Below are 13,993 nucleotides of genomic sequence, written 5' to 3' on the forward strand. Positions count from 1 at the left end.
GGATTCTACTTGATCAATCAGAGATATGTAAAGCCATGGAAATAAGAAAGAAACAAAATGGGACTAACAAGTGAGTCTCTGAAAACTCATGTAGACCTAGTAGCACAAGATAGTGAGTATAGCAAAAAGATGAGCATTCAACACAATCGAGAATAACCGGAGCAGTGAATCAAAACCCAATTGATCAAAACTATAAAAGAAAGAGTTGTACTTTTCACTTTGTTCGATCAGAACAACCACCTGCTCAATCGGTTCACCCAGTGGAAATAGTAATACATACGCACGATCGATTTAGTCAATAGCGAAAATTAACTGAATTAAACCAACAAAATCGACATCAACATCGCCCAAAATCAATCCAGAGAAACCCAATTCGCCAAAATCAACAATCGAAGTAAAAAATAAGAAGAAGGATCACTACAATATGAAGATCAATTAACGATCTAACAAGGAAGAAATCAAAAAGGGGGGTGAGCAGAAAAATCCAATCTTACCCAAATAAGAAGCAAAACCCAGGAAGCAAAAGATAAGGTTTGGCGATGGCAGAAGAAATAGAGAGAGAGAAGATTAGGAAACAGCCCGGAAACGAAGGGGGAGAAACTCGATAGAGAGATGCACAAAGCGGTGAGAAGATGCGAGAGAGAGAGAGAGAGAGAGAGAGAGAGCAAGTTCTGGGGGAAAAAAAAAAAGAGAGGAAGCGTTAAAGAAAGAAGATGAAAAGGAGAGAGAGAGAGAGAGAGAGAAGCGAAGCGAAGCGAAGCGAAGCGAGAGAGAGACTCAATAAGAAAGGGAAGAAAACACACACAAAAATATTATTAAAACAAAGGCACAAGTGAGGAGAAAAGGGTAGGCGTGGCTGATCCTGATCACAGGCTAACTCTCGTCTTACATTATGCATCTTCCTTTTTATCTACTTGTTTATTTTAAGTATCTACTTTCACATTGTTGTAATTTTCATACTTCGTGAAGACCATAATGTCGTATTACTTGCGCGCAAATGGGACTTCATACAAAATATCTTAAGCAAACCACACAATAAAGTAGGCCTTATACCCATATGAATATGATGTCATAATAAATATCATCTTCCTTCCAAGTCTCTTATTTAAGAAGTTGAAATTGAGAAGTGCACATCACAAAAAAAAAATGAGATCATTAAAGGTTAAAAGCGTTTGAATGGGGACCCAAAATTAATGGTTTACAGCAAATAATATTATAGTAATCCTCCATCCAACTCAAAACTTATTGGAAGAGAACAAATATTAAGGTTAATCATTTTTTATCTTTGTGCATTGTATTTGGTAAGTGAAACTTTGGAAGCACATAATATCTAATTAACATGGTTGATTGATTTTTTGATGGTGCTAAAAGTTTAGCTTAGTCCTAAATTAAGTTGCATCTTATTGATTTACTCTGCATCGAGCTTGCATGTCGATTTTGTTGTATGAGTAAAGAAAGTTTCATCTCGTTTACTACTTATAGATATAATGCGATGTGGTGCACGATCTGATCCGCGGTAATTGTACATATAGATAAAAATGAGTTTCGAAGTTTGCATTGCATCTGAAAAGCCGGAAAACAAAAAAAAAAAACAAACAAACTTGTCGAAAGACTTTTAATGAATGGTCCGCCACGTATATGGTTATGTGATTTCGTTCGTAGTGCAAAATTACCCAAACACGACAAAGATGATACACACGATTTTGCTTGTACAATATATAAGGTTAATGAAAAGAAAGAAAAGAAAAAAGAAAAGTCGAATCTAAAATATGCACGTTATACTAGGAGAGAAATGATTGTAACTCGTCTTGTTGCCGACGACAACGTAAACCTTAAAAACTCGTCTTGTTGCCGAAGATAACGCTAAAGAAGATGAATGGGCTTACGATATAAGGCCCAATAACCTCATAACTTGTACAACTTTATGTTTTGGTTAAGGCCCACATATATGGTACTTAAGACGGAGACATCATCTTTCTCCTCGTTCGGAACAAAATTTTCGATATTTGGACAAGAATCAGAGAAGGAAAGAAACCGGCGATTTTTGGAAGACATTTAATCAACAATGGGAGAAGCGCCTGCACAGATTCCGACGAGTTTCGGTCACGAGCTTAGGGCTTGTCTTCGATGTCGCCTCGTCAAGACCTACGATCAGGTATATATGGTTTCTCCTTCTCACTGTGTGTTTGCAATTGCATGTTTCTTCTCTCTTGCGAATATGTTTTGTATGTATAATCTGGTTTTTATCCAAACAGTTTAGGGATTCTGGATGCGAGAATTGTCCTTTCTTCAAAATGGAAGACGATCATGAACGTATCGTCGATGTTACCACCCCTAATTTCAACGGGTACAATTCGAATCCTTGCTTTCATCACAATTTGATAGTGCACTCACTGTTCGACTCGTGGTTACATGGATAAACTTGGTGGTTGTCTCTTCTTAGGATGTAACTGTAGTCTATACATAACTGATAAAGACTGATGCGTGTTTTAAATTTCTAATCTCTTGTTGTTCTTGAAATTGTTATTGGATGAATGGGTCTAACATTGTAAAGTTACAGTGGAGTTGACCTAGAGTTTGCTCCTTTAAGCAAAATGACTTGTTAAGAAGTTACAGAGATAGTGGTAGTGTTGATTCATATGTCTTATTTCGCAGTATAATCTCTATGATGGATCCACGTAGAAGTTGGGCTGCAAGATGGTTAAGAATTGGTATGTTTCAGCTCTGTTTCCTGATTTTACTCAAACTATTGGATTCTCTTTTCGAGTTTACTAGCTTCTTCTTTCCGTCTCTTGTTCTTTTGTCTCCCCATTGTGCTTTACAGATGGGGATATTACTACTGCGTTAGTCATATCTTTCTCTTTTGGAAGTGTATGTAAAAGAATGTGCTGTTTAATTCTCATTTAGGCTATATATATAAGCGGCAATTTAAAGGTGGATAAACCATCAATCTAATTCACCTAACCCTGCTTTATATTTCAAATGTAACTTTTTGTCAACACCCGTTTGAGTGGCATCTGCATTTCAGATGTCTGTGTGTTTGTGGCTTGACGTTGTATTTTCTAATGTTGCCAGCTTTCTTTGAGACAGAAAATAAATCTAACATTTTGCAATTTCTTGTTCCCAGGGAAGTTTGCTCCTGGTTGCTACACTCTTGCTGTCTCAGAAGCACTCCCAGAGGAAATGCAGGTAAACGTATTTACTTCTATGCCAATTCTCTTAGAAACCTAAGAAGAGATCTCAAGGCTCCACTACATAATAAGCAAATCCTTAGCTCTGGATTTTTCAAATAAGAGCATGGATCCTAAAGGCTAAAACACACAATCTGGTTTCATACTGACTGTTTTTTTTCTTCTTTTAATTCACATGTATGTGATGGAAATCCGCTGGCAGTTCATATGCCAAGAAGTGCAGGTGCAGTATGTTCCGCCCAAACGCATTTGAATCCCTTTCCATCAAGTGTCTCCATATTGGCCTCTCTGCAAGTCGTCGTCAGTTTCAAGAAGACTGATGAATTGAAGTAGTTTAGTTATGTACTTTGGTACTGATAAAGAGATTTGATCCTCTTATTGTTAACAATAACTTATCTTGCCAAACTCATTGTGTAGTTCACCTCCGGAAGATAAGATAAATTACATTATTTTACAATTATGAAATGGATTTTTTTTTTGTCCCCTGTGATATTCAGTTCATTATATGATTTCTATTAACAAAATGAACACCTAGCAAAAAAAAAAATTGTGGTACCAATAGTTTTAAGACAAAATGTCAACTATGCAGTAAATAGAACACCTAGCAAAAGTGTAGAAGAAGAAGTGGCTCCTTCATCATCCCAAGAGGGAAACAAAGAGAGACATATATATATTGGGTTTAGGAATATGACCATTGAAAGTCCCAAAGAACCAAAAGAAAAACTATCTGTGGGGAAAAATGTGAAAAAGGCTTGTATTTATTTGTCTTTATACTAAAACAATATAAAGACCCTTTAATTCATGGATACAAAACAAACAAATCATACTCAAGAATTGAGAATCACATCTTTCGATCCAAAGGCATATTCTTCTGCTAGAGTAATCATGAACATTACGTGCATAATTTAATTATAGTTACTTAACATCAAGAGTACATAGTTAAATTTATAACAAATTTTAATTTATTATTTTTTTTTTTTTGTAAACCTATAACAAATTTTAGTTATCAACACCAAAGCGAAGTGCATTGACATTGAGTAGTAAATGAAGACGTTCAGTATATTCAAGCCGTATTAAAATTATTCTTGTCTATCATAATCATATCTTGAAGTTTCGAACCCAAATTCTTTCTACCAAAATTTTGAGATTCTTTAACCTGATAAAAATAATTATATGTATAACATTCTTTTTGTTATTGTTAAAATGTTTTAAACTCAAATAAAAAAAAAAGTATTATGGCAAATTAATTTGATTTTTGTTTTTCGTTGGTCAAAGGCAATTTAATTTTTGTTATTAAAATAGAAAAATACAAATGGATTTAGAAAATATCCTTACTAATTTAAAATTCGAGTTCACGTGGCGGTCGCTACCAACTTCGTTTACTCCAAAACCAGAGTCATTTACCCAAGTCCAAGCCAAAAAACAAGGGTTCTCGCTCCGACACGAAAACAGATCCAGATTCTGGAGCTTAGGTAAAGCCTCACTCTTCTTCTCCAAATCTCAGACAGTCTGGTTCCTACAAACCAATGTTTTGTTGAGTGAATCTGTGAAACGAGTTAAAATCTTGAAACTTATGTTCGATTGTTTTGTTCAGTTCAGTACCTTTCTAGTTTGGTATAAATATGGATCTTGGTCTAGATATGATGGGAAATTCCGATTCTTACGCTTGTTTTCTAGTTTGGTTATATGGTGCTGAATTGTTTTATTCTTCATTGCAGAGAAGAGATCTTATAGAGAAAAATGTCGAACATAGACATAGAAGGGATTCTGAAGGAGCTACCTAATGATGGGAGGATCCCAAAGACAAAGATAGTTTGCACTTTAGGACCAGCTTCTCGGACTGTTTCCATGATCGAAAAGCTTTTGAGAGCTGGTATGAATGTGGCTCGTTTCAATTTCTCACATGGTAGCCATGAGTACCATCAAGAGACACTCGACAACCTCCGTACCGCTATGCATAATACCGGCATTCTCGCTGCTGTCATGCTTGATACAAAGGTTTGTACCTAAAACTTATCTTGTGAATTGGATTCTCTTGTCATAATTTTCGATCTAGTTTGTACCTAAATGTCAACTTGGTTTTTCTTGCTTAAACCTCCTCATAATTTTAAATGTCCAATCCTTAGTACTGTGTTTGGTTATTATCGTTAGAGATTATATGTATATTCAAAGAATATGGCTATGGCTAGATCATGGAATTTGTACTATGTGAATTCGTCATTTTAGAGACTGTCAGCTTATGATTTCGCTTGTTGATTTTGCAGGGGCCTGAGATTCGTACTGGTTTCTTGAAAGATGGGAACCCTATACAACTGAAGGAAGGTCAAGAGATTACTATAACCACTGATTATGATATTAAAGGAGATGAGTCAACGATATCCATGAGCTATAAAAAGCTGCCTTTGGATGTGAAGCCTGGGAACACCATACTCTGTGCTGATGGAAGCATAAGTCTAGCTGTCTTGTCATGTGATCCCGAGTCTGGAACAGTTAGGTGCCGGTGTGAAAACTCGGCCATGCTTGGTGAGAGAAAGAACGTGAATCTTCCCGGTGTTGTTGTTGATCTTCCCACTTTGACAGATAAGGATATTGAAGATATTCTCGGTTGGGGTGTTCCCAACAGCATCGATATGATTGCTCTTTCTTTTGTCCGTAAAGGTTCGGATCTTGTTAATGTCCGGAAGGTTCTTGGTTCCCATGCTAAAAGCATAATGTTGATGTCCAAGGTATTTATAACTTTTCACTTATGGAAATTGCATTTCATGTCTATAGCTTATATAGGCATGAATCTGACTCTTTTCTTTCTTGGGTTTGAATTTTGAAGGTTGAGAACCAGGAAGGAGTGCTAAACTTTGATGAGATATTGCGTGAAACAGATGCGTTCATGGTTGCTCGTGGTGATTTGGGGATGGAGATTCCAATCGAGAAGATCTTCTTGGCTCAAAAATTGATGATTTACAAGTGTAACCTTGCGGGTAAACCGGTGGTTACAGCCACTCAGATGCTGGAGTCAATGATCAAATCACCTCGGCCAACACGAGCTGAAGCCACAGATGTTGCAAATGCTGTTCTTGATGGCACGGACTGTGTGATGCTAAGCGGTGAGAGTGCAGCAGGAGCTTATCCGGAAATAGCTGTGAAAGTCATGGCTAAGATCTGCATTGAAGCTGAAAGCTCCCTTGATTACAACACAATCTTTAAAGAGATGATCCGAGCAACTCCGCTTCCAATGAGTCCACTCGAGAGTCTTGCATCATCCGCTGTACGGACTGCTAACAAAGCCAGGGCCAAACTCATCATTGTGTTGACACGTGGAGGTTCAACCGCTAATCTCGTGGCTAAATACAGACCTGCTGTTCCGATTCTGTCAGTGGTTGTCCCGGTTATGACCACTGATTCCTTTGACTGGGCTTGTAGTGACGAGTCACCTGCAAGGCACAGTCTCATATACAGAGGTCTTATCCCTATGTTAGCTGAAGGATCTGCAAAGGCAACCGATAGTGAAGCCACGGAAGTTATCATTGAGGCTGCTCTGAAGTCGGCTACACAGAGAGGACTATGCAACCGTGGTGATGCAATTGTGGCCCTGCACCGTATTGGAGCTGCCTCAGTTATTAAGATCTGTGTGGTGAAGTGAGATTTCAAACTTCTTTCAATATCACAAAAAATCTTGGCGCCTGATGATTGTTGGTAATCGTGACTGAGAATTTGCTTTGTAGCATGAAATAAAAAGAAAACAGGTCACAGTAGCTCCTGAATCTCTGTAACCTTTATGATACCCTCTGTCTCTTTTTTTTATTTAGTTTTCCAAGATTACGGATCAAAATCTGCTTCTTATGGTTCAGTGCTGACCTTTGCATGTATATACTGTTTCTCTTCATAAGCTTTGCTTATAAAAGATTAAGCTTTAAGGTGTTAAGTAAGTAAAAGATACAAACATCGAGAAAGCCATCTATAACGATTGAACAAGATTCAAAGAAAAGTATGTTCCTTTAACGTTTAAAATCATAAAATACTATTCTAACTTCTAAATCACCAGATGATCTGCGTGGGAGAGATTCGTGGTGGACTCTGCAGTATAAGAAAAGCCGTAAGAAAGACAAAAACAAAGGTATAGAAGATAAACCACGCCTGATGTTATTGAGATCACCTGTTTCGTGAGGGATGTTACTTGAAGTCATACGGAATTGCGCTTGATGTTATTTCTTCCTCTGTTATTGAAGAATAACGATTAGTGTTATAAGTTTGAACATTCTTCGACAGATTTAACAGGAATAGTTTTTCAAGGCTGTGGCAGATGCTTACTCATTGTAAAACTAGCGGAATTCATCGTGGTAGCCATAATCATCATCAGTGTCATCTTCGTCGAAAATGGCACTGTAGAAGACGTATGGATGCTCAATCATCTCTGCCAAAGTCAAACGTCCATCTTTGTCCGAATCCGCCTAGAAAAGATCAGGAAAAGAGAGATCAATGTAAGATCGAGCAATTTAACAGCTAAAATACACCATTTGTTTTAAAAGCTACGTACCTGAGATATAATATAATCAGCCTGTTGTTTTGCGTAATAACGCTCAGTAGGATGGATTTTACTGATAATGGGAAGTAGTTCAACGTCTGACAAGTACCTGTAGACAAGTGGGAGTAAATGTTAAGGGCTGCCTGATATGAATGGAAATGGTAAACATGTTGTGTGAATTCGTAAATTACTAACCCATCATCATTTTTGTCAAGCTGAGAAAACAACTGCTTTGCAGGGCCTTCAGGCAAGTCATGATAAGGATGCGTAGAATTGTGATTATCTTCCTCGTAGTTCCTTACAGTGTCAAAGAGGCCGTGGAAAAACTCTTCAAAACTGATCTTACCATCTTTATCTGAATCTCTTTCTCTGGGAGAGGGAAGGAGAAAAACCCATTAATAAAGAGTCAGCTAAAAGAAGGGTTCCTCAGAAATAATCATATGATCACAGTACAGTACCTTACTTCCTCCTTGCATAACCATAGCAGCAAATTAGGGTTCTTGGTGTCAGCAGGATGCAGAAAGCTAAATGAAAAAAATTAGCCCGCAAGAGCATTGTGAGAACAAAAACAAAAAAGTGATAGTATATTAACCAAAATCTGAAACAGCTCGGTTGCTTTAATCTACACTAGAAAGAAAACGCTTACTCGTTAAACTCTGTTAAGTTCAGCAGTCCATCACCATTTGCATCTGATGCATTAAAATGCTCCTCCTTCCACCAGCCCATGTCATAGCCAAAGGAATTATTATCTGTTTAAAATTATAACCAAGTCAGCTCGCAGTCTAAAGTGAGATTCTTTACTTAAAACCCGTTGCAAATTGCAATCAAACAGATGAGAAGGATTATATGGTTCATAGGCAGAAGAGGTAAAACCGAATAACAAGATCTACCAAGACATATGTTTCTGCATGACTATAACAAGTAGCACAAATTAGAGTCAATGAAACTCAAAGAAGAAACAGGAAACTGCAGCTCACCTGAATTACGGACCCAAGACGGTGGTTCATACTCAGAGAATGAAATGAAACCATCCTTGTTTTTATCATGAACATCCATGTCTCTTTGAGTCCTGTGAATGACTTCCTTGGCAGCAGACTGCATAGTCCATTCAGTCAATTCACTCTCCGTCACAAACCCATCAGCTGGAGAAACATCAATCTTCGGAAACAGCATTATCAACCTGAAAAGCACCAATCAATCAAACTCCTTCCTTACAAAAATTGGATCTTTAGTGAAATTAAATATCGAAACTTCCAAAAGTATGCATTTTTTAATTAGCAATCAAATTCAAAAGATTTGGAATTGAAGACCAAACCTATCAGTGACATTGAACTTGTCCTCATTATTCAAGTAATCCTCAGCATCCATGAAGTCTTCCCACTCAGGCTGTGACTCGTGACCAGGTGCATGTTCATGTTCATGCCCACCGCCACTGGTTGTTTCTTTCTGAGAATGAGAGACAAGCTCCGGATGAGAATGCCCAATGTACTGCCGCTCCCACTCTTTATCCTCACGGCGGCGCTCCATATCAGCGACGAGAGGATCAAACGGAACCGGATCGTGACGAGTAGGTTTGAAATTGAAAGAAGACCGGAGTTTTAAACGGTGATGTTGGTTGTGACCACCATGGTGGTGATCGTAGTCACTCTTCTTCTTCGGGGAATAAGAGATGAGGAAGAGCACAAAGATCCCCACCGTGATGTAAAGAATCACCGAAGCTTTACTCATTATCTTAGTGTTACACACAAGTAACAAAAGAAAGATCTTCGCTTGAAACCCTAATTTTGTCCGCAAAGTTGAGCTTTTTACACTTCCGAAGTGTACAAGATAGATCTTCAAAGATGGAGTCTTGCGGATAAATAAATATTTTTTATATCTCTAGAAGATATTGACTCTAGATCTGTTACGAGACCTTTTTAGTCAAATCGTTTGTACTATTATTTATGAGATCCCCCCCACATCTTTATAAATTACACAATAGCCTCTCTTTTTCCATAAACGCAATTTATTCAATTGACAATGATTAGAAGAGACACTTTGAGCTTTGTTACGGTTTTATACAATTTTATAACTGTTTTATGTATGTCGGCGAATGTAAAGAGATGAAATTGTAGCTTAGCTACCGTTGGACTCACTCCAATTACAAGCTTTATTAGATCATTGGAGTTCGAGTAGATCCTCCACGTGGTCCAATCCCTCGGATATTATTATACATACATTACACACGCAGATGGGTGTGTCGTGTGTGTGTATTGTATATTTGGATCTCACGTTTTTCTTGTCGATGGAATTTGCTCAGATCCCCCTCTTCTAAATCGTTTACTACTTGGATATAATAAGCTGATTGATTAGGCACCTCCGATCAATACGGTTGTTGATTTTGGAAAATGGACAAGTATGATGTTGTCAAGGATCTGGGTTCTGGTAATTTCGGTGTGGCTCGGCTTCTCAGACACAAGGACACCAAAGAGCTTGTTGCCATGAAATACATCGAGAGAGGCCGCAAGGTTTGGGCTTTTTTTTTTCCTCTGTCTTTTTTTCTATCTGGGTTCTTCAAGTTTTGAATTGGGGTTTTAAAGTTTCACTTTTTAGCTCAGTTGTTATGATCAGAATCATGATTTGAAGTCTTGTTGCTAGACATTTTTGAAGGGTTTGCTGATTGGGGCTTTTTTTATAACAACATATTTAAATGATGATGATGATTAATTTATGGATTGTTTGGTTTATGCAGATAGATGAGAACGTGGCGAGAGAGATTATCAATCACAGATCACTTAAGCATCCCAATATCATCCGCTTCAAGGAGGCAAGTCTCTTTTTTTTTTTGTTCTGTGGCCCTAATAAAGAGAGAGTTGTCTTGGGATCTGATTCTTGATTTGGTTCCAGGTGATTCTGACTCCTACTCATCTTGCTATTGTGATGGAGTATGCTTCTGGAGGAGAGCTCTTTGATCGAATCTGCACTGCTGGTAGATTCAGTGAAGCTGAGGTGCGCTTTTCTCCTTCTAAAGTCTTACACTTTGATTTTGTTTCTTGATGTGCTTGTATGAGTTTTTGGTTTGATTTTTATCTTTTCACTTTTCAGGCTAGGTACTTCTTTCAACAGCTGATTTGTGGTGTAGACTACTGCCATTCCTTGGTATGTATGTATATAGTTCTTCCCAATTTCATTAACCTGAAAAGGAAAGTTATGCGCCTAATTAGGCATTTTATGGAGAGCTATTGATGTTTGGCCGCCCAGATTCTTTGTTTGAGATTTGGAATTTTATGCCTCCGTTCTTGTGTAACCTTCCCTTCTCTTTTGCTTTTGTGTAGCAAATATGCCATAGAGATTTGAAGCTTGAGAACACATTGCTTGATGGGAGCCCTGCTCCGCTTTTGAAAATCTGTGACTTTGGTTACTCTAAGGTCTGCACTCTTTCATTCCCTTCTTCTTTGCGCAGTTTGTCTCAATCCTGATTAGTTTGTTGCAAATCAAAAGTATTATCTGTTCATTCGTCTTGATTTTTATGATCCTGTCCTGTTTTCTATTTTACTTCTACTGTGTAGTCATCTATATTACATTCAAGGCCTAAATCGACTGTGGGAACTCCAGCATACATAGCACCTGAAGTTCTTTCACGAAGAGAATATGATGGCAAGGTACACTGTTCATGCCTTGTTATACATATCAATTTGTCATTAAAGCATGATTGATTGGTTGTCAAAGTAAGCAAATAGTGTCGTCAAGGGAAATGTATGAGGAAAAAAAGTTTAGACTGTTCTAAGATTGTTGTTTTAGTCGGTCTAATATATACTTTGTACTGGCGTGGTCTGTGTAAAACTTTTCAGGTTATTATAGTTCTAAAAGTTCTAAATATGTTTATATGGACCAGTCTCCAAGCCTAGGGTCTTAATTCAAAAAAAATTGACGGGTGATAATCGATAGGCGTAGGATGTTTATAGGTCAGTCTCTATAATCATAATTGTCATAGAGCATATATATAGACTGGCATTTGCACTCATATGACTTTTTTTGTAGCACGCGGATGTGTGGTCATGTGGAGTAACCCTTTACGTCATGTTGGTTGGAGCTTACCCGTTTGAGGACCCTAACGATCCAAAAAACTTCAGGAAAACAATCCAAGTAACTAAGACCATTCAACAGTTCTGATTAACTCCTCTTCTTATCGCTCAAGTGTCTCAATAATATAACAATTAAAATGATATTCTGCAGCGCATAATGGCTGTACAATACAAGATCCCGGACTATGTTCACATATCTCAGGAATGCAAACACCTTCTCTCTCGCATATTCGTCACTAACTCTGCTAAGGTACCTTAACTATTCCAGTTTCAGGCTATATATATTGTGAGGAAGATGATTTTTGCGGTTCTGATTGTTGTCAATAATATTCGTGACAGAGAATCACGCTTAAGGAGATCAAGAATCATCCATGGTACTTGAAGAATTTGCCAAAGGAGCTGCTGGAGTCGGCTCAAGCAGCGTATTACAAGAGAGACACGAGCTTCTCTCTTCAAAGCGTAGAGGACATAATGAAGATAGTTGGAGAAGCAAGGAATCCAGCTCCACCTTCTGTCAAAAGCTCGGGCTCAGGAGCTGATGAAGAAGATGAAGAGGAAGAGGATGTTGAAGCTGAAGTGGAAGAAGAAGAAGAAGAAGATGATGAAGAAGACGAGTATGAGAAGCATGTCAAAGAGGCACAGTCTTGTCAAGAGTCTGACAAAGCTTAAGAAGAAATAAACTGATCTGTTTCTCATACTTATTTTCTTCCTTAAGAACACTATTTGGTGCGTTGGTGACTTGCTTCTGGTAAAAAAAGACATATTTCTGAAAGCCGAAGGCTGTAAGCTACGTGCAGGTTCACTTTTAGATTTGATGTCGTTGTCGTTTTGTCAATTGTTGTTCGTAAGAAAATGAATCATACAAATCGTTTCGTTATATTTATGAATCATACAAAGGTAATCTTTTTCAAATACTACTGCAAACATAGCATGAATTTGTGACTCTAACTGAACTTGTCAAGCCTTTCTCAAACTCTATTTGCTAACAAGTAGCAACCCAGAACAACGAGAGTACCATGGTGGTGGTAAAACAAAGATGTTATGCCATCGAAATTATCGAACCGCAATCCTCAAAATCTCAACATCAATCAAAGAGATATAAGTGACAACTTTGTAAACTTGTAAATAAGGTTAGCTTTTATTTGATAATCCTTTACATGTGGCAGGTTACTATTGGTCAGGTGACTTTATTTAATTAAATTTGGAAACAATGTCCATGTGGCAGGTTACTATTGGTATGACTGATTTGCGTGCCTTTGAGTATTTTGCTAACGTGGAGAGGACCGTGTTGCCAGCACCACCACCTGGACTCGTTCCAAATCTAGTGAAACTGGAAGTACTACTAGAACATGTACAGAATCAGATTCAAAGGAAGATGCCACCTGCCACACCTAATACTAAGCCTGTAATGTCGTCTCCTCCTCCACCACTGTCTCTACCTGAGGAACCATAGCCAGAGAAGCGTGAGTCCGCACTTGTTCCAGAAGACCAGTTCTTTGCTCAGCATCCGGTAATGTTTTCTTCACACTTTTACCTGTCTTTTTTTTCTTCTTTTTGTTTATTTCAACTGGCTTGATTTGACTTGTATCTAACTAGCAGTCATAAATTTTCAGGGCTCCTCTACAATCAGGGTTTCTGTTCCAAGCATCGGATCGCTGGGCTAGTCATCGAGATCACAGTGCAGTCGTTATTGGAAAACGTGGTAAGTTTGAAGGAGAAAATAGCTGGGGAGATACACATTCCAGTGAAGAAACATGAGTTAAGTGGGAAAGCCGGGTTGTTAAAGGACAACAAGTCACTTGCACATTACAACGTGGGAGCAGGAGAAATCCTAACATTGTCTCGAGCATTGATGTAATTGGAAAATACTTTTCCAATCTCTTAAACTCTTATTCTTTAATACTAATGTTTTAACTTGGTGGTCAAAAACTATATATGTAGTGGCTTTTAAAGCTTGTTTTGGATCGCCTACTAGTTCTGACTTCTGAGGCCGAAAAATAACTAATAAATTTATCAAACCGCACTCAAAATCAATAAAAGGTTTTAGCTTAACTAATCCAATTCTTCTGTAACAAGGCTTAGAAATATAGCCAGCTGCGATATATTTTTATTAGTAAACCGTATTGATTACAGCTGCATGAAACGAGTCCAACCCTAAATAAAAACTAGACCACACAAACCGTCTATTTCAGTACTTAAGTGGTCGGTCAGAAGTAACA

The 13,993-nt window shown here is 37.9% G+C and overlaps 4 protein-coding genes across 4 annotated transcripts; 3 read left to right on the top strand and 1 right to left on the bottom strand.

Moving 5' to 3' along the window:
• LOC104734887 (transcription elongation factor SPT4 homolog 1) lies at positions 1,998-3,675 on the top strand. The gene is made up of 5 exons (XM_010454566.2): positions 1,998-2,155; positions 2,256-2,347; positions 2,656-2,711; positions 3,128-3,189; positions 3,394-3,675. Exons 1-5 carry the CDS (start codon positions 2,066-2,068, stop codon positions 3,442-3,444), a joined length of 351 nt encoding a protein of 116 aa, XP_010452868.1. The 5' UTR covers positions 1,998-2,065; the 3' UTR covers positions 3,445-3,675.
• LOC104734889 (pyruvate kinase, cytosolic isozyme) lies at positions 4,552-7,054 on the top strand. Its single transcript, XM_010454568.2, has 4 exons — positions 4,552-4,663; positions 4,910-5,189; positions 5,456-5,917; positions 6,016-7,054. The coding sequence occupies exons 2-4, from the start codon at positions 4,932-4,934 to the stop codon at positions 6,826-6,828; spliced, it is 1,533 nt and encodes a 510-aa protein (XP_010452870.1). The 5' UTR covers positions 4,552-4,663; positions 4,910-4,931; the 3' UTR covers positions 6,829-7,054.
• On the bottom strand, positions 7,072-9,598 carry LOC104734888 (calumenin-A-like). Its single transcript, XM_010454567.2, has 9 exons — positions 9,026-9,598; positions 8,688-8,890; positions 8,357-8,459; positions 8,169-8,234; positions 7,906-8,079; positions 7,723-7,819; positions 7,497-7,636; positions 7,342-7,402; positions 7,072-7,262 (listed from the first exon to the last, which is right to left on the bottom strand). Exons 1-7 carry the CDS (start codon positions 9,436-9,438, stop codon positions 7,508-7,510), a joined length of 1,185 nt encoding a protein of 394 aa, XP_010452869.1. The 5' UTR covers positions 9,439-9,598; the 3' UTR covers positions 7,072-7,262; positions 7,342-7,402; positions 7,497-7,507.
• Positions 9,782-12,679, top strand: LOC104734896 (serine/threonine-protein kinase SRK2G). The gene is made up of 9 exons (XM_010454575.2): positions 9,782-10,217; positions 10,442-10,516; positions 10,597-10,698; positions 10,795-10,848; positions 11,025-11,117; positions 11,259-11,351; positions 11,731-11,835; positions 11,926-12,024; positions 12,114-12,679. The coding sequence occupies exons 1-9, from the start codon at positions 10,098-10,100 to the stop codon at positions 12,441-12,443; spliced, it is 1,071 nt and encodes a 356-aa protein (XP_010452877.1). The 5' UTR covers positions 9,782-10,097; the 3' UTR covers positions 12,444-12,679.

This window comes from Camelina sativa, chromosome 13 (genome assembly GCF_000633955.1).
Source record: "Camelina sativa cultivar DH55 chromosome 13, Cs, whole genome shotgun sequence".
In the NCBI taxonomy this organism is placed as follows: Eukaryota; Viridiplantae; Streptophyta; class Magnoliopsida; order Brassicales; family Brassicaceae; genus Camelina; species Camelina sativa.